Source organism: Meleagris gallopavo, chromosome 28 (genome assembly GCF_000146605.3).
Source record: "Meleagris gallopavo isolate NT-WF06-2002-E0010 breed Aviagen turkey brand Nicholas breeding stock chromosome 28, Turkey_5.1, whole genome shotgun sequence".
Lineage (NCBI taxonomy): Eukaryota > Metazoa > Chordata > Aves > Galliformes > Phasianidae > Meleagris > Meleagris gallopavo.
Window position 1 is genome coordinate 3,462,325 of NC_015038.2, and position 19,542 is coordinate 3,481,866.

The 19,542-nt window shown below is 51.7% G+C and overlaps 1 protein-coding gene across 2 annotated transcripts in view; it reads right to left on the reverse strand.

The window, feature by feature from the left end:
- The window catches only part of LOC100541076 (potassium voltage-gated channel subfamily A member 2), a 28,569-nt gene extending 9,033 nt beyond the window's left edge, over positions 1-19,536 (reverse strand). Inside the window, exons 1-3 of one of the 2 annotated variants that reach the window (XM_010724265.2) lie at positions 19,408-19,536; positions 18,902-19,284; positions 17,014-18,242 (exon numbers count right to left, since the gene is read on the reverse strand). In XM_010724265.2, coding sequence (XP_010722567.1) covers positions 17,014-18,063 — 1,050 coding nt within the window. In that variant the 5' untranslated portion in view covers positions 18,064-18,242; positions 18,902-19,284; positions 19,408-19,536. Of the gene's footprint in view, positions 1-14,366; positions 19,285-19,407 lie in introns of those variants that run through there. The other variant, XM_019623282.2, reaches the window with a different exon arrangement.
- Between the last annotated feature and the right edge of the window lie 6 nt (positions 19,537-19,542).

The window sequence follows — 19,542 nt, forward strand, 5'->3', positions numbered from 1 at the left end:
TCCCGTCCCTCCTACCACCCCCCCCCCACGCAACAAACTGCTACAACACAAGACTGCAAAACCGGCTGGTGGGAAGCAGAGCAAGCCCCAAATCCCCACCTCCCACCCAGACAAATGCAGCCCTACTCTGCTGCCCTCACCACAGAGCATCTGGAGCTGTAACCACCAGCCCCAGAGCTGATCCCAAGCTGCTTTCCCTCTGCCCAAGCCTCTTTTCAAACCTCAGGCAGGTGGAGCTGCTCACCAGATTACTGGCCTCGTTTCTCGTGTGCCCAAATAACCCAGAGCCTTCAAACCATGTGAAGCTCCTGGTTGGGTTTTCCTGCTGATTGGGAGCAGATGCACTGGCTAGGCTGAAAGTCTGGGTGAAAATCTAGGAAATGGGCAGGGGATGGGGAGGAAAAAGTGTTAATGTGGAACACCTGTGGTGCTGGGTGTTCCGTTAGAGCCCAGCTCTGATGCTGATTGCAGCATCTTCCCTCCCCGTCCCCTACTAAGGGTGAAAGTGAGCAGTGATGGTAGCAGAGCATCACCGCTTTGTTCCCATCCCTGTGTTCTTCAGTGGGCAGCCAAGGTTGGCAGTGGGACCCTGGGGGAGCTGAGCCCCATAAAGCTGCAAGATGTGCTTCCCCTGTGCACATCCCAGCTGGCTCCTGGCACACTGAGAGCCTGAGGAGGGGCTGATGTGGGGATTCCAGAGCCTGGTTTGGGGGTGTTGGAGCCCATTGAAATCCCACGTTGGTTTGCAGCTGCCTCCAGTTTGGACACACGCACAGGGATGGGCCTCAGTGCAGTGAGAAAGGCAAAATAACAACTGCTGTTCTGGGCCCAGCAATGACTAATTCTCCTCTGGGAGCAAGGAGATAATTACGGGTCTTTCCCAAGGAAGGGATAGCCCTTAATTACAAGGCTGGGTAAGCCCTCAGTGTAACCTGAATTTCTCTCCTGCTCCCATCATCTCCTCATATCCCCAGCTGCTAAATAGGAACGGCCTCTCACTCACACCCCATGATCCTGCCCTCGCTGGGATAAAGCTGTGAGATTCATTATGTAAAATCACTTTAGCATTTTTCTGATTATGGCTGAATAACAGCGTAGAGGATCCCCGGCGCTGGTAGGTGGCCACTCATCCACAAGCAGGGAAGCATAGCCTTTCCCACCTGCAAAACCCTGAAGCTTCCTCTGTTTGCAGACTGATAACACAGAGCATCAGGCTGGGTGTGCAACTGCTGCTGCTCCAGCACAGGGCATCCAAGGGTTCACTGCTCATTTCCCCATAGGGAATATGCAAGGAAACACCCTCTCAGGAAAGGCTGGAAGCAACTGATGGTGATGCAGAGCAAAGCTGATCCCTAGAACACTGTAGAGTGGCTGTGGCAGGCTTGGGGAAACTGAGGCACAGGGGCACAGCTGCTGAGCCCAGTGCCAAAAGGATGGGAACACAGCAGGTAGGGGGAATCCCGCACTCTGAGTCTCCTTGGCTGCCTGTTCCCCTCGTGCTGCTCCGCCAAGGACCTGGGGAGATGGAAGCTGTGGAACCCAAGTTCCATTTTGCTCTCACTGGGGATGCAGAAGGCAGCAGAGCCACAAATCAAACGGCCCCATGGCAGCTGTGGAGCACTGCACGCCTCCCACTGCGAGCAGATAAAATGCAACAGCCTGGAAAGCCAGAGAGAGCTGCATCCTCCTGCAGTGCAAATCAGCATAGCCAACAGCCAGGGATGTCCTGCCCTTTGCAAGCTGCTGCAGCCTGCATGGCTCACTGGCCAAGCATGCTCCTGCCTTGCTTGGTTATCAGCTTCGCAAATTATGATGTTTTGCAAATACAGCTCCTTTCAGAGCAGACAAGGAGATTGGCATCGTCTGCCCCATTCCCATCTGTAGCCCTGCATGGGTTATTCCCTTCTGGGAGGCATCCAGATCGAGTAGCTCTGGGTGTTGGGGGCAGTCCTGCCAGGGACAGGCAGGCCAAAGTGGATTTTCCAACTGTATTTCACAACTGAGATTTTTCAGCTCTCTTATTTTTGCCTCAAATTAATCCTTTGAGCCCTCGGGAAAACTGTTTTGCAGGAGGTTGAGTTTTGCTTTCTGAGAGTATCTTTGAGGCTGTACCACCCCCAATAAATTACTCACGACAAACAAGAATATGGAGGGATTCTCAGTGTATCCCCTATTTGCTGGAAACCATGCATACGTGGGAAAACACTGCCTTGCAAGCCATGCAGGCTGGGCTACAGGATGGCCCAGTGCCAGGCATGCCCAAAGCAGTGGCAGCTCAGGTGAATCCCAAAGCAATGACAGCTCAGGGGGATGCAGAGCTTCCTAAATTTTCCTCCTTCCCCTAGGAAGAGGCTCAGTGCTGAGCCTGGAGCTGTGCCTTACACCACACGTGGTGTCCTGCAGCACCCTACACCTGGAAAACTCCAACATGCCCATGGGAGCACCTAAATCCAGAGGCGTTTCCTGCTGGCCAGCTGTGCCAAGCGAGACGTGTAAGAGGAAAGAAGCATCTTGCACCAACGCCAGCTCCCTCTCACCATGGGCTCACCCTAAGACCCCCTTTCCCTCCCCACATCCTCCAGCACTTTGCTCAGCACATCCTCTTCCAACCGGAGGAATCCTCTCTGCAAAACCCGAACGCGTGGCCAAGATAAAAGCGAGGCTGTGAATAATTCATGCCTCAATCTTTTTTACCACCGTCTGCTGTAAATATTTAAATAGCACCAAGATGTCTAGAGCTGAACTTTGGGAGGGTGAAGGGGAGCCTGCGGCGTGGTTTGCCATGAGGAGGTGGGAAGGGGACAGAGGGGACATTTCCTTGGCTTGGTGTGCACCAGGGACAAGGGAGCCCCAGGGAAAAAAATGGATTTACATCAGATAGCAAATATCCAAGCCTTTCTGTGCAACCACAAAAGGGCAGTTTGGAAAAGATGATATTTCCACCATAGGAAATAGGGGATTTTTTTTTGGATAAATGTTCAGCTTTCAGTGCTTTCCTTCCCTCTCCTCCTCTGCTGTCCCCTGGCTCAAAGCCTCAAAATTTTGCATGAATTTATAATGGCCACAAAATCAACAAGCAAATCTCCTCTTGCAGTTGCAACTCCCTGCACTCCATCTGGAAAACAAGAAAACAACCTCTGGCATTGAAATAACACACAGCCCTGTGCCATCTCCAGGCTTCCCAAGCAGAACTCAGCCTGGAATTGGGGTGCAGCCTTCTGGGGGTATTTAGGATGAGGGTCCATATGTCCAACTGGGAGCACTGCACGAAGTGGGGATGCTCTCAACAACCAAAACCCACTCAGTTAATTTCATTTGCAGGGCAGTGGTGCCCTGGGAAGCCTCCATGTGCCCAAACACTTCTTCTTGCTTTGGTAATTTGCAGCCCTTCCCATATCTGTGAGTATTGCAGCTTTGCAAGGGTGGTTCTAAATGTACTGGGTACCCTTCATTCTTGCACTTCTCCCTGCACGTATGAGGATGTGCGTGTGCTGCAGATCTGGCCACAGATCCCCATCATCCTTCACCTAAGACAACTTCAGGCCTGGAAACAGCTCTCCTCTCTTTGGGTGCAATTTGGGGTTGTTTTGCTTCCCTAGAATCAGAGTTTGGGACAGCAGAAAAATTGCAGTTTGGAGGTTGGGACAAGTGTTGCTTTGAGCCGAGTGGTTCTCTTCATTGCAGCCTTTTACGAGACTTATCCCAACCAATTTAACATCTGGAGACTTTTTTTTTCCCTAGAAAAAGTGACATTTCGTTTTACAAATTCCTGATGGGATGCTTAGAAAACTTCACATCTTTTTCCTCATCCCCATTCCCAAGCCAAGATATTAATCAAAACGCTATGTTTTCCACAACAACCAAAACAGAAAAGGAATAAAAGAAGAGGCATTCAGTAAATGAGTCATTGTTTTTCAGTGAAAAAAAAAAAAAAGCCATTTCCCCAGGCTCCATGCTCAGGAATGGCTCTGATCTCTACACCATCCTCTGTGGCCACAGCAGCTGCCTGGTCCTGGCCTGATGCTGGGACTGTCTGGGTATAGGAGCACACGGATGTTATCTGGGTATGGTTTCCTCTTTCCTCTGAGGTTGGGATTCAGGTCTGCAGCTTCTTGGCATCTCTGGCTTTATGTGTTTGGTTTATTCCAGCCATACCCACTGATTCTGGAGCCTGCGGAAGGCAAGGAGAACGTGCAGATGAACTGACTGCCAACCTTCAGGTCAGCTCTTGGTCACTTCCCCCTCTTCTGGAACTAAAGTGAGAGGTAGATATCCCAAAACCTCAGGGCTGATGGGGGACACCACCGGGCTTGGGATATGGGCATGAGATGGAGCAGGATGGGGCCCACAGGGTGCTGAGTGCTGCCACTGGGAAGGTCCCAGGTGGCTTCAGAAAAAAGAGAAAAGGGGGCAAAAAGAAGGGCAGGATCTGGCCCTAATCAATTTGCTGCAGAAGTCCACGGGAAGGCTGGCAGGTTCTCTCTGTACTGAGTGGTTTATAGATTTTCTCTAAATAGGAACGTGCAGCTGCATGGCAGCAAGGAGGGTGCAAACGTGGCGTGGGGGGGACGGGGGGCAGCGGTGGGGGCTGCAGGCTTGTGAGCAGGTAGGGATTGATGGGAGCAAACCCCAGCATCCCCCCTTACCACCTGCAATAAAATCCGATGGTGCATGGCCACAAAGCAAGGATTCACTGCAGGGTGATCCCCAGTGGGTCATCCACCCTTCAACTGCCTCCTCTTCATCCCTCCCCAGGGGTCTGCGTACATCATAAGAGACCCCATGGGGAAGCAGGGAAACAAAACCCAGCCCTGTACCCAAGCTAGGAGGGGGAAAAGTTGAAGAGGAGGTTTTTCTGATGCTTAAACACTCATCTTCATCCCATGGGGAGCTGCACGCTGCTCCTATCTTGAAGTCTTGGGCAAGGATTCCATTTAAGCCAATAAACGGTTGAGGGTGAGAGGCCTGGAGTCGGAGGGAAGTGACTAATCAATCTGCTCATCATTTATTTATAAACATGGCAGTTGCAAGCGTGAGCTGAAGCGCTGAAGGCAGCAGCCAGCTGCAGTCTTTGCAGGAAGGCTTTGGAGGAAAGATGGGCAACCGAGGCAACAGCTTTCAGAAGAAAGTCTTATTTGGAAGGTCGGATCAATAGGGAGAAGGACCGTGCGAGACTTCTTGTCTCTCCTGAGGCCACTGAAAATCTCCCCATCCTTCCCAATGCATTTATGAAATAAGCAGGAAATCACTGAAAAGGGGTGGCTTTGCTCCAGGGTGGAAACATCCCCAGGACATGCTGAGAAGGACATTTCTTGCTCCGAGATGCTTGGCTTCAGCCTGATCTCCCTGCAGATGCCTCATCAACCCCCAGGCAGTCACTTTTGATCCACTGTTGGGCATGGAAATCCTCTTGCAGGCAGAAATGGTGGAGAGGACAAAGTATCTTGGCTTGGGCATGTGTAGCCATCAGGCCATGCCTATAGGAACAGCCTTCACCCCAAATTAGGAGAACTTCTATGGGACTCGAGCTCCTTCAGCTGCACCATCAGCAGCAAAACCTCACCTTCCACAAAGCCAGGAAAGCAGGACCAGGATGAGGGCCAGGATCTCTAGGCATTTTAAGGTCCATTAACTGGCAACGTCAGGTTTGAGCCTCATCAGGCATAAAATTGGAGTAAATCCAGGGACGTGAGCTTGGTCAGGGCACTGGAACGGTGGCAGATGGGTGCAGGTACAGCTGGAGCAGCTGAGCAGCACAGGGAGCAGTGTGCCGGGTGCCACACAGCTCTGTTGGCCCCTGCGTGGCCATGGGACCCTGGGGATCCTCTCACATTGCCAGAAAGCAGTGCTACGAGGGAGAGGATGGCTCCTATCTGGTGTGGGGAGAGGTGGCACCTATGGGATCCTGCACCCCACCACCTTGTCTCCCGAGGGGATTTATCTCGTACGTACAGAGCCGTGTCTGGGAGGATCTCATGGAGACTGGTTTCCAAGGGCACCACCATGTTCAGCAGAGAGGGCCTCCTCTACACCGTTCCTTTGGGCCAGAAGAGGCATGCCTTACAAGAACACGTTTCTCTGCACAAGTTAAAGCCATTCCATCCCATGCAGCTCCTCACTGCCAGGTTTTACCAAGGGGAATTCAGGCACCAGTGTCCTGTAAATCCAAGCCCCGTCCCTTATATCAACAGCAGCTATCTGCATCCATCTCAGCTTATTTCCCTGCCTCCTTTCATCACCAATGCAGAAAAATGGCTTCTTCTAAGGCATGCCTTTTCTGGCCTCGAGGCACATGGCTAAATTAAGCCGAATGAATCACGAGGAGGAGTTTCTTTTTCTCTCCGATGACCGTAACAGGGCTCCTGACACTGAGAGCAAATGGAGATGCCCTCCTGGGGATGCCTGCATAGGATGAGAGCACCGGCAGGGAGCAGGGCAGCGGGGTAGGGGCTGATGCTGGGATTTGTGACTCCTGAGCCCCAGCATGGTGACAAATCCCAGCTCTTGGTCATGGGATCACAGCCTCTGGTTGTCACAGAGTGAGGGTCATCCAAGCTGGTGGGAGGGAGGGAGCAGGATGAGAACAGGGATCGATAGGGCGGTCATGTTCCTGCGCATCAGCAGCCGCTCTCTATACATTTAATGCGCTAAAACACATTCCCCCAATTTTCTATTTATGGCAAATGAATGTCTAATCCTTGAGCTGCGATGCTGCAGCTTTGTGCTGAGCCGGCGGTTCTGATGCTGCTGCTGGGGAGGAGAGGACGGAGAAGTGGGAGCTGCGCCCACACAGCAGAGCCCCTCAGACCCCACAGAAATCCAGGGAGGAGCCGGGCAGAAAACCCTCTTTCTCCAGCAGAGCATCCCAGAGCCATCCTGTTCATCCCGCACAGCATCAAAGCAGTCAAAGATGCTTTTGCTTCTCTTCCTGGAGCTGTTGGGGGCCTCTTTTCTTCCAGGGACAACTCCTACCATGGCCAGCATGGCAAAATCCCACCTGGGAGCCACTGGAACCTTTGAGTTGTTTTCTGCTGCAGCATCATCACTGAGGCTGAACCAAGGCAAGGAGGATGGGATTTAATGGATGTGTTTGCACGTGGTTCTTCCATAGAGTGCATCCTTGTATATGTCCAGTGATGGAGGAGCCCAAGATAGAGGTCCACACTTGCCAACAACCATGGATGTTTCCCAGTGCTAAAGGAACCAAATGGCAAAAGGCAGCCTCCCGTGGCCTGACTCCTGCACACTGCAGGAAGCAGAAGAATGAGCTCCAAGTGCAGACAGCAGCGCTGGCACTGAAGGAAATGCACAAATGGACAAAAAGCTTTGGGTTTCCCATCAGCCTGTTGCATTTATTGCAGGTGGAATGAGGCTGCTGGGGGGTTCCCAGAGGAATTATTTATGGAAAAGGGTTCCAGCTCGGGGCTGTGCCGTGCAGGAAGGCTCCCAAAGGTTGAGCAATAAATAAATGCCATGATGGTGGTTGGGAGCTGAGCAGAGATCCCTGCCCTGCAACCAGAACTGAGCTAAGAGCTTCTGCACGAGCCCAGGCTCCTCCACTGAAATCACTGCAGACAGTTCGAGACATCTGAATCTCTTCTTTCGCAAAGCACTTTAGAGCTACTAATGAAAAGCACTCTGTAAGAGCCACATAATGTCATCATCAGAATAAGAATAGTTGCTATCAATGCCTGCCTCTTGCCAGCCTTACTGGATGCCACGAAATGATGCTCTGCTATACCAAACACTCGATACTTCATTTCATCTCTGAGCTTGTCAGGGTATTTCAGTAACTGAAAACACACAAAAACATTTGTGAATAAAGTTCTTTGGGCTGCCTGGGGGTGAGCAGCCATTCCCTGCAGCATCCATGCGGGATAAGGAGACTTTGGGGACCTCAGCATCACCCCAAGGTCCTGCTCAGGGATGACTTAGGAATTAAGTCTGTCCATTTGGCTGATCCTTTTGTAAACTCAAGCCATATGGGACTGGATCTGCTGTTGCCTCCTTCTAAACCTCAGAAGTTTATTATCCCCGGAGCCAAAGCTGTGAGATAAAAATGCTATTTCTGCCCAGGATTTCCGCAGCAGCCTCAGAGCATTCACAGCCACTTTCTAGTTATTAATGCTCACATGTGAAGAAGTGTGTTCCTTCTGCAGAGATTTGCCTTTAATTAGCCAAGGATAAAAGGACAGTGGAAGATAACCCAGCGCCAGGTCAGGAAAGGCAACGCTTTCAAACAGTGCTCGGTTGGCAGTTTTTGCCAGGCGGGGAGCAGATGCCTGGCAGAAGATGTTTGTGCTGTTTCCTTTGCCTGACCCCACCTCCATCTCTCACTGGATAAAACGTGTCCTTGGGTCTGATCCTGCCCACAGAGGATCATGGCATCACAGAGTGTGATGGCAGCAGATGTGGGGGCTGCAGGGCGCTGGCTGACCTTGGCTCTCCAGCTCCTCCAACCAGTTCTGTTCTATCCAAGAGCTGTGTTAAAGCAGCAGCAAAACAAACACGCCAAGCTGCTGCCAGCCCTGGGGTCTCACTGCAAACCCTGCAGCTGTGCCTGGGGTCACAGAGCTCGGTGAGTCACAAACCAACAACTGCCCAAAGACTCACAGCACAGCATCGTGCGACTGGGACGTGGGTCAATCCCATCTCTCATGCACCTTGGGGCTGGGGAGAGCTCTCATTCTGCTTTGCCCCAATGGCAGCAATGCACAAACCTGCTGCTGAGCCTTTAGTCCATCTCCCATGAACCGCAGACCCACCTTCTCCCACCCTTACACTTTAGGATTAAAAGCACAGCCACTTTCCCTATGGCTCTTCTTTTTTCACCTCCCCAGCTCAAAGGGGTCCATGGAAATGTGACATCCTCAGCACCTTGGGCTGAGAACTGCAGCTGGGTGCTGCCTTCCCCATGAAACCAAGGCATCCTAGGAGCAAGGGGCTAATATTTGGGCAGCTCTGGTTTCAGGTCTGTTGTTTCTTGCATCACTCCTCATTATCTTGTCTGCCCTCATGCACTGTAGACCCAGGGCCCCACCAGTCTCAGCTGTGATTGTGTAGAAGGGGAGATTTGTGGTTCTTCAGCACACCCTGGTACTGCTCTCATGGAGACAGCAGCCCTGCAGGCACTGCCTGCAGCTCCCCTTCTCCTGCCCTGTACCTCGTGCTGGGGTGTGGATGAGCAGTGCTCCCAGGAATAGGCTTTTCAACACCCAGCACAAATGCAAAGGAGGGAGACGAAGGAGCAAAAGAAAGTGGGAAGAGAAAGAGGGACCTGGCCTGATTTCCAGAGCTGCAGGATAAATGTGCATCTCAAGCTCCAAACCTTTGCCTGGAGGTTAACTAAAGATAGGCTGCGGGGGCTCCTCTTCGCACACCCACACTTGCAGATTTTGCACCCAGCAGCTCAGCAAAGGTCATCCAGAACCCGAGGCACTGCAGCAGTGATGGTGTCATCCTGCACCAACTCAGTGCACACCCAGCAATTCCTAGTGGGCATTGCCAGCAGGGTGGCAGAGTTCTGTGTTCCCTTCCCCTCTTTCCAACCTCTCCCCATCTGTCAGCGTTTTATTGATGGGTTTCTGCAGCCCCACTCCAGGAGCTGCTCTCAGGATCCCAGCGCCTGCTTGGCCAAATGGAGGTAGGTTTGGTAATAGGGCAGCTAAAAATCCCTGCTCGTCCCTGGGGTGCGTGCAATGGGCTTTAATGGGGTTTAGCAACCTGAGCTTCCCAGGGCAAGCAGCAGTGGAAGAGCTTTCTTGGCACCTGGGTCACCTCCTTCCTTGATGTCACTAAGCAGGATTTCAAGGGCTTGAGACTCCAAAGAGGAGAAAGTAAACACGCATGGTGTGTCCTCCCCAGGATGAAGAACAATGCCATTCTGCTGCCTCAAAGACCTCTTTAATTCAGAGCAGATCCATGAGGTGGAGAAGCAATGCTCAGTAAAAGGAGAGCAAGAATGTAGGTCGGGTGGTACCAGGGGGATCGGTTCCATCGGACGTGTGGGTCTTCCACCCCACCCTTTGCTCTTTGGAAGGCCGTAAAAGCCCAAGCATGACAATTCATGCCCTGACATCATCAGCATCCTCCGTGCATGGGCACGGTGCTGCAGCATTGCTGGCAGAGCAGCAGTTTAAAATAATTGCTGCATCCGCCTCACCGCCTCCTCCTGCCATCCCTGCGGAGTGCTGTGCAGAGCAGACTCTGCTGCAACCCCCTCACACCAAGAGCTGTTTGGATATTTATGAGCCCAGAATCAGCCAGACTGAGATAGGAGTGAAGGGGCTGGGGTTTGTTGGGCTCAGAAATGGGGTTGAGGAGCATGGAGTGGCCCAAATGGGGCAGCTACCAACACGACAGTGAGCACTGCAATGAGGATGCTGCCAATTTCGCTTGTAAATTGTTGTCTCACCTTTTCACGTTCCATTTTTCCCCCCTGTATTTAAATGCCCTCCTTTCCTACTTAAATGATCTAACCATGGGCTCCTCCATCCAGTGATGCGTTTGCTCTGCCCCAGCACTGAGCTGAGCTTTGCAATATGCAGGTCCTGAGCTTTGTTATACATGGGGAAACTGAGGCACAGAGCAGGACAGGGTGTCCCCTGTGTGGCAGAAAGGATTCCAGCTGTAGCCCAGCTCTGTACCACCAGAATGGGCACCTGAGGCTCTTGGAGCCTGCAGGGAGCTGCCTCAGGAAAGCTGCAAGAGTTAAAAACAGCTCCAGTGCCACTGGTACGTGTGTCTGGCCAGCATGGATAAATGTAGGCACTGCACCTGAGGTTGCCCTTGGGTTATTGCTCCTCCCTGGGTACATCCAAGACCACGGAGGCTGCTTGAGGTGGGAAGCAGCGTGGGAAAGCCAAAGTCCTGAGCTCCAACTTGTTGCTGGCTCTGCTGGGTTTGCTGCCAAATCCTTCTCAGCTCTCTGGCGAGCGATGCCACGAGCAGTGCTGATCCGTGGCAGGGGCTCCAGCCGTGTCACTGACCTGAGTCACATCTCCGTGGAGAAGAAATTGGATTTTCTAGCTAAAAAACAAGTCATGCCGTGGGTAGGATGCATTTTAGAGACTGGGTTGTCACCATGGCAAGAAAAAAGTATGTTTCCCCAATACGAAGAATTGAAAAACAGCAAATCTCTGCTTGCAGATCCCACAGTGTCAGCAGTGGAGCTCAGAGAGTCCCAGTGAGATGTGAGAGGACCTGGAAGTAGGCTGGTTTGGGCTGCATAGGAATGTCTGAGCCCAGCCTGGGGACCTGCCTATGAGAACTGATCCCAAACCCTTCAGGGAAAGAACCTGCAGGTTTGGGATGAAATATTTGCATTTCAGTCCCCACTGCAGTCTCCCATTGCTGGAGGTTTGCTAAAAGCCCAAAGCACAGCACCAACCCACAGCTCAGCCCCTTCCATGGGTCTTTACCCCATAGTGATTTTTCCATCACAGAACATCCCGAGTTGGAAGGGACCCATAAGGACCATCCTGCCCAACTCCTGGCTCCACACAGAAGGGAATTCTCTTCATCTCTCAAGGTTTAGATCCACACAATAACCCAGCCTACCAGAAATACATTTGCTTGTCTTCCCCCTTTCCCCCCCCACCCTCCACAGAACGGATACCAAAATAGCTCCTCAATAATATACATATTTATTTCCTCTTAATTAGTGTCGATATTTACAAAATCTGTGATACTCTGTGAAGAATAAATTATATACACTCATGATAAACCAGACAGCAAATGCTCATTTGGAATATGTATGTACACAGATCTGTATACCTATATACAATGGTCGGCCCTATTGACGTGGGTGTCCCACCCCATGGATGTGCCCGACCCCAGGGACACCCCTGTGCCGTCAATGAGAGCAGGAACGTCTATACACACTGTGCAATTCAGATACAGCTGGTGTCTACGTTTTTGTCTAGCAAACGCATGGTTAAATGACTTGAAATTCCCACGAGTCCTCCTCTACCAGTTTATAGGCCTCTCTCCATTCCTGGTCCCATTTCTCCCGTAACCACGGCAACACAAGGTTCGGCTCCAGCATCGGTAGGATGAGTCCTTCTTGGATTTCCTCTTCCTATCGATTCACTCGAATGAGGCACCACGCACAGCTTTGATCCAATGCCTGTTTTTCCCTTGCTCTTCCAGCAACGATTAGTGGGTGACATTGGAGGACAAGAGTGCAGTCTCAAGCAACGAGGGAGCAAGTGCAAACGGATAATTACAGTCTTATACACGACAGAAGGATGATCAAATAAAACCAAAAAACAACCAACCCGTGCCCAGAGCAACCAGGCAGGGTGTCTGACACACGCATGGCCCCTGAGACAGGGCTGTGCTCAACTGATGTCCAGCAGCTCCCCCAAGCCAACCATCCCACCAACAAGGAATGAGGGTGAGGGGTTTTCCTCCCTCCATGCATGGTGTGGACTAAGGGCAGCCAGATCCATCATTTCATGGAGAAATCAAGGTCATGGGGGTAGGGATGGCTACAAGGACCCTCATTGCCAGACCCTGATGGCAGGGACAAGGCGATGTGCTGGGTGCTGCCATGGGCACGAAGAGGGAGCTGTAGACTTTTTTTGGTTGCAAACCCAAGTGATTTGGAGCTGGATCCTCCTCTCTTCACCCCCCAGCCCTGCAGCATGCTGGCCAAAGAAAACGCTGATTGCTGATCCACGTAAACCACTGAGATCCCCCACGAACACAAAACCCAAGGGAAACACACCTCAGCCCTGGGACTAAAATCCCAGCATGGTTCAAAGGAACCAAAACCCAACCATTACTGACAAACCCAGCAAAGTCACCCTGCACAGCCCAGCAAACCCCTTTGACTTCTGGCTGTCTTTGCCTGCACCACCACAAACATACCAGCAAAGGACCCATGGTGAGGATTTGGGTTCCAGAGAAGAGATACTGAAAAGCTGCTGGGATGCGTGCAGGGATGCTCAGAGCTGATGCCACCTCTGAGGATGAATCCAGATCTCCTTCCCTTGGGCCCCTCCTTAGGGATACTGTGAACCCAGAAAGTCCACAGGCTTTTGGCTGCAATTTCAACACTGACCCGGGAGTTATGTGATAACAAAGCAAGGCCATTCTTGAAATACCTCCTCCTCCTCTGTCTTTTTCTCTCCTTCTGTGTATTTATGCACAAATATGCCCGTATTTATACACCCACATGCTACAGTCACATAACACCAATCTAGAGATCCTTTTCTTGGTATAGCTCAGTATCCAGATTTATAGGACTTCGACACAACACAAAGATGCAGAGATTTTTCCTGACAAAAACTCATCAGTCCATATTGCTAATTTTCTCCCATCATTCCTAAAGCACTCAGACAAGACAAGAGCCTCCCCTCACTGCCCTTAGCAGATATTGCAGAGGACGTTGAAGGGCTGATTGGATGCTCACAGAGTTAAACGTGCACTGGCTGTTAGAAATCACCACTTCCCATCTCCAAAATCATGGCACAAAGGGCAAAACTTAGAATACAGGTCCTGCCTCCTCTGGGTACCACCATAGGAGCAGACACAGAGTGGATAGCGTTGGTTCTCCATCCCACCCATGGCCAATGGCTCCATGAGAGGAGGGAAGGGAGACCCAACCACTGCGTTATGGCATCCTCCATCTGAGCCACTTCACATCCCAATTTTGTACCCACTGAATCTGAGCTTGGGATGCTCAGCGTCTCCTCGGGGGCCTGGAGGCTCTCAAACCAAATTCCTCAAGAAAAAAAAGAAAGAAAGAAAAAAAATCACAGTCTCCTCCTGAAAACTGGTTCAAGATCACATCAGTGAGTCAGAAGCAAAGCTCAAAATAGCACTAGAGCTCCGACCTGCAGGCACAAATCCCATTAAAAGCTATAGGGAAACCATTTCTCTGTGTGCGGGAGAAATCCAGACTTCTGCTTCATGCAGCTTGGTGGGTGGCTTCTGACCCCCACAGACCTTTCCTGCCCTGAAAAACCCATCTGAGCACACATCTGGGTCCTTTCCGCTCTGCAAACAAGCTGCAAGGGCCACCATAGAGATGCCCTCCTCCCCGAACTGGTTTTCCCCATTAGAATCTGCCTGAGTGAGCGCACAAAGTGCAGGATCCACCTATGGCCAGAGATGCCAGGAGGTGAATGGCCTGAAGCTAGCAGGATATGAGCAACCAGGCACTTTGCAAAGTCAGCATCCTCCCAAATCGCCCATAGCAGCCCACCCTGAGCACTGGTGCTTTCCTGCACAGCAAAGTTGGGATCATCCCAGTGCTCAGGCACCCATGGCTGGGCAGTCGCATCCCCATAGACACGCAGCAAGCTGGATCAATGGAGGCTGAGCAGCAGCCACCTGGGAATCACACCTCTGCCATCCCATTCAAGCTTCAGAAAGAGATTTATTGCTTTCAGTTGCGTTGATTCTCGTTGTGTGTGTTGCAGGTGTTGGTGAGCTTCAGAGATGCCCATTGCAGAGCTGTAGCAGCAAAGAGGAGGAGAGGGTTCCCAATGCAACAAGATGTGATTTCGGGCAGGCACCCAACCCTGCGTGGTGCTCAGCACCCTGGGTGATCAGAGCTAGGCCTGAATCAATCACTTATTAAAGATGAGAGATCCCACCTGGCTGAGTGGGGTCAACACGAGGGACGGATCCAGCCCCGAGCAGCATTTTGAACCATTGCTGTAGAATACGCTAGCACCGTTTGTTGTATTGTTGTGAATATTGTTTTCCCATGGGAGGCCAGGAATGTCCAGCTGACCTCACTCCCACGATCTGCCACGGGCTTCCCTCCCACACCTGCACTCGGCGGCAGCAAAGCGCTGATCGAGCCCAAATTCAGCCCCAGTTCACCCCAGCTGGAGGAGCTGCTAAATGCCTTCAACTGGGGGCTTTGCTCGACCGTGACCTCACGGGGGTCCCCTGGCCCGGCCCATCCCTTGGGCTTTGATAGCAATGGGGGAAAGACAAGGAAATCCAAGTGGGATGGGCAAAGCAGATGAAACCCCAAAACAGACTCCAGCTCCAACTCTCCCCAGGTTACACCAGAAATGGAGAAGAAATGGGGATGATCCTGAGGTGTCTGCATCCCGACACAGCCCTCAAATAGACCCTGGGAGAAGGCAAAGCAAAAGCAACGGCTTGGAAGCACAAGCTTGGATCCAGTCCACCATATAGGAAAAACCAACAGCCCTAGGGCTCGACATGACTGAAATCAGGATTTTCCAGCCCAAAACACACCCCAGGACAGCTCATATGTGGCCCCTGAGCCAGGAAGCCCCGAGGCTCCAAGAGCTCACATTAGCTGAGAATTCGGCCCTATAGTCGTTCTCTAAATATCTATACACACACACAATAATTGTACGGGAAATGGCTGAAAACTGCTGACCAAACAAGTCCAGAGAGCCCATACCTGCCATTCCACCTGCTCCTCCAGCCCTGCCCGATCAGCTGCGCTTTCTGCTCCTGACACCGAGATTAATGACTAATTACTCGCCCCATAATGAGCGCAGGTGTTTAACTTTCAGCTCACCTTCCACGGAGCCAGCTCCTGGGGCTGGGTGCTGGGGCACTCAGGCTTTGCCTTGTTATCTATCAAGCTGTTGTCAGCACATGCCATCCCCATCCCATTTCTAAACACATTAGAGATATTTTAGCCCCCACAAATCTCCTCCGAGCCACTGGAGAATCTATAAACACTATAAACATAAATACTGTATAGTCTACTAAGAAAATATATATTTGTGTGTGTATTAAATATTCAGATTCATGCAACAGATACCCATGCAGCTGTACTGTATTACTGGTTAAATTTCACTGCAGTATAAATATATTGTAGGCCACAGCATAGTTGCTCCAGTTTTATATATAGATATATATATTAAAAAAAAAAGATGCTTTTTTCCCAACTCATTTTCAGTGTGTCAGTGGAGGTGTCTTTGGTGATCCTGGAAATAGTGGTGGATGGAAGTATCATCTGAATAAATCAATAAAATCCAAGCGTTTGATTTGTTTACTCGTCCCTCCCGGTGCCTAGCATAGAAAACTTAAGACTTAATAAATAATGTGCCGCCAGACTAATTATCCCTCCCCTGGGCCTCTCACTGGCATACTGCAGTGGCTCAAACTATTGCAGCATGCAGCATTTTCCGTTATGAAACGCGAGCCGGGGCGATGCGTTCAGCTTGGCACTGCCGAGCTGGAAACCTGAGCCCTCCAACAAGGCAACCAGCCCTGCCTGACCTTCCCCAGCCCCAAGCTGGTGGCCCGGCTCTGGGGACGGGGCCGTGCCAGTGAGCATCCCTGCATCCCTGCTGTGGCACGGTGCTCGGACCGCTCTGCACCTTTGGGAACCAGCGAGCCTGGGATGGCAGAAGGGAAACAAAATGGTTCGGTTTGTTTGCTTGCACGTTATTCAGTGTGGAAATCAAAGGTTAAAAGTCACTTACACAGCTATTGCTTCCCATGCAGAACCAAATATACACCGTAGAAAATACTGTGTTAACTACAATGCAGAGCAGCACTCAATATCTGCAATTGTTCCACTTCAGCTTTAAATACGGTACTAGGTTTTAGCGACTAGACATCGGTTAGCATTTTGGTGATATTCACATAGTTTGTGTTAGCTAGGGTGCAATTGGCTGTCTTCAAGTTCTCCTCCCTAAAATCCTCATTGCTATTGTTTACACCTTCCTGAATCTCCATATAATCAGACTTACTAATGGTAGAGGCACTTCTGCTTTTCTTTAGGTCAGGGGAAGAGGGGATCTTTGGGCAGCTGGTTACTTGCAAATATTGAGCCTGCTCCTCTCCCTCCGTCTCCCGGTGGTAGAAGTAGTTGAAGTTAGACACTATGACGGGCACGGGTAAGGCAATGGTTAATACGCCAGCGATGGCACACAGAGACCCCACGATTTTCCCCCCGATGGTGGTGGGGACCATGTCTCCATAGCCAACAGTCGTCATGGAAACCACGGCCCACCAGAAGGCGTCGGGGATGCTCGGGAATTGGGACTCGCTCTCGTCGGCCTCGGCGAAGTAGACGGCGCTGGAGAAGAGGATGACGCCGATGAAGAGGAAGAAGATGAGCAAGCCCAGCTCCCGCATGCTGGCCTTGAGGGTCTGCCCCAGGATCTGCAGCCCCTTGGAGTGCCGGGACAGCTTGAAGATCCGGAAGACCCGCACCAAGCGGATGACTCGGAGGATGGCCAAGGACATGGCTTGCTGGCCTTGCTGGCCGTCCTCCGGCTTCTCGGCCAGCTCTGTCCCTAAGGTGATGAAGTAGGGGATGATGGCTACAATGTCTATAATGTTCATGATGTTGGTAAAAAATCCAGCCTTGCTGGGACAGGCGAAAAACCTCACCAAGAACTCGAAGGAGAACCAGATGATGCAAAGCGTCTCCACGATGAAGAAGGGATCTGTGAAAGAGGTGGACTGCTGGTACCCCATGCTGCTGTTGGAGTAGGGAGGGTGGCTCAGCCCGCTGCCGTGCATGTCTTCATTCTCATCCCGAAAAATGGGCAACGTTTCCAGGCAAAAGCTCACGATGGAGATCAAAATCACCATGACAGAGACAATAGCTATAATCCTGGCAGGGCCCGAGCTCTCGGGGTACTCGAAGAGCAACCAGACCTGTCTCTGAAACTCATTCTCCGGCAGCGGTCTCTCTTCTTCTTTGATGTAGCCTTCGTCCTCCCGAAACATCTCCATGGCTTCTTCCCCCAGTTCATAGAAACGGATCTCCTCTGAGAAGATGTCCAAGGGCACATTAACGGGCCTCCGCAACCTCCCTCCAGATTGGTAATAGTACAAAATCGCATCGAAGCTGGGTCTGTTCCGGTCAAAGAAATACTCATTCCGGAGAGGGTCGAAATATCTCATTCTCTTTTTAGGATCTCCTAGCAAAGTCTCCGGAAATTGAGCTAACGTCTTGAGCTGAGTCTCAAAGCGCAGCCCCGAGATGTTGATGACCACCCTCTCGCAGCATTCATGGTCGGTCTCGGGGTTGTACGTGTCCTGTGGGTGACCTGGAAGAGCTGCAGCTTCGTCTGCAGGATCTCCGGTAGCAACTGTCATATTGGGGTTGAAAGGAAATCCTTATGCTAAACTCTTCCGAGTGCCCGGTGATGGGATCGGACTCAGGGCAAGGCTACTATCCTGCAGAAGGACAGGTACGTAGGTGTGGAAGTGTCTCATGAAAAGGCGAAGGGATGATAAAATAGGAGAAAACAAAAAAGGAAAGAAAATTGCCCCTGCTGAGAAAGAGAGAGATGAAGTAAAGTTGGGGGGAGGAGAGCGGCTCCCTGCGCTACCATTGCCTACCGCCGTCCTCGGGGGGTTAATCTGAGTTAATCAGAGTTCAGAACTCCCATCTAAACCCATAGGGCAGAAGGGAGAAAACACCTGAGGAACCCTCATCTATTCACAACCGGCACGGCAGAACCGCCATTGGCCAAACAGAACATTTTGGGTTTTACGGCTAAAAAGAAAAATTCGAAAGAGGGGAGAAAAAACCAGGAGGGGGAAGGGAAGAGAATGGAAGCAAAAACCCATCCAGCCCTACAGCGGGGAGGGGACCCGCGGGGCAGCGCGGGCTCGGCTCATTTCCAGGCATGCATTTAAGGGTTAACATTCAACCGTGCATAGATTATTCTACGGTTCTACAGCAGGCAATCCGGCACGACCCTCCAGGTAACCCTAAAGGCTCCGCTTTAACTTCGGCACCGTCCCCATCCTCCTGCCCCTGCCATAGGGCTGCGGGTGCTGCTCTGCCCGCCCCGAGCTGGGCTCTGCTGCCTGAATTTGGGTGCAAGCTGCCCGCGGACCACTGCAGTCCCCCTCCTCGACCGCTGGTGTCCCGGCTGCTCTCATTCTCTGCAAAGCGCCATGGCACACAGAAAACAAATCACATTACCTGGAGAAGCCAAATCTTAGTGTCTCTTAGTAAGACCGATTATCTGACCCTGGGGAAATCCTAGAGAGGAATACAGGCTTCCAAGATCCCCATAATTTCCTCTCTCTTCAAAGTTAAAAATAATGGTGAGTCATCGTAGAAAAGGAGAAGGGACATAAAAGGGGTGAGATTTCCAGATGGTGGAAGTCGGGTCTTGGAATGGTTTGGACTGGAGAGAAAGAGAGAGAGAAAGAGACAGAGGGACAGAAGTCCTCCCAGAGCTGTTGCAGGTCCGCACTTCAGGGCAGAGCAGCGTCTGTCTGATGTCTCCGGTACGGCGGGGGGAAGATGCTAAGCTCAGCAAAACCCGATGTCCCCGGTGTCCTCGGGAGGTGTGGCATCGCCTGGAAAAAACAGCGAGAAGGTAGAAAGCCGCCGGGGGTTTGGAGGCAGCGTCCGCAAAGCCCCGCTTCCTCCGGGCAGCTCCGCTTCCTCCCCGCCGGCTGTTATCCCGACGCTTCGCTAACCTGCACTGCAACACGAGCCGAAGGGAGAGCGGAAAAAAACAGAACCGTGTCCCTCTCCGCTCCTCTCCGCTCCGGGCGGTGGGGCCGGGCAGCCCGATGGCAGCGAGGGGAGGAGGCGGCGGGCGGAGGGGGAGC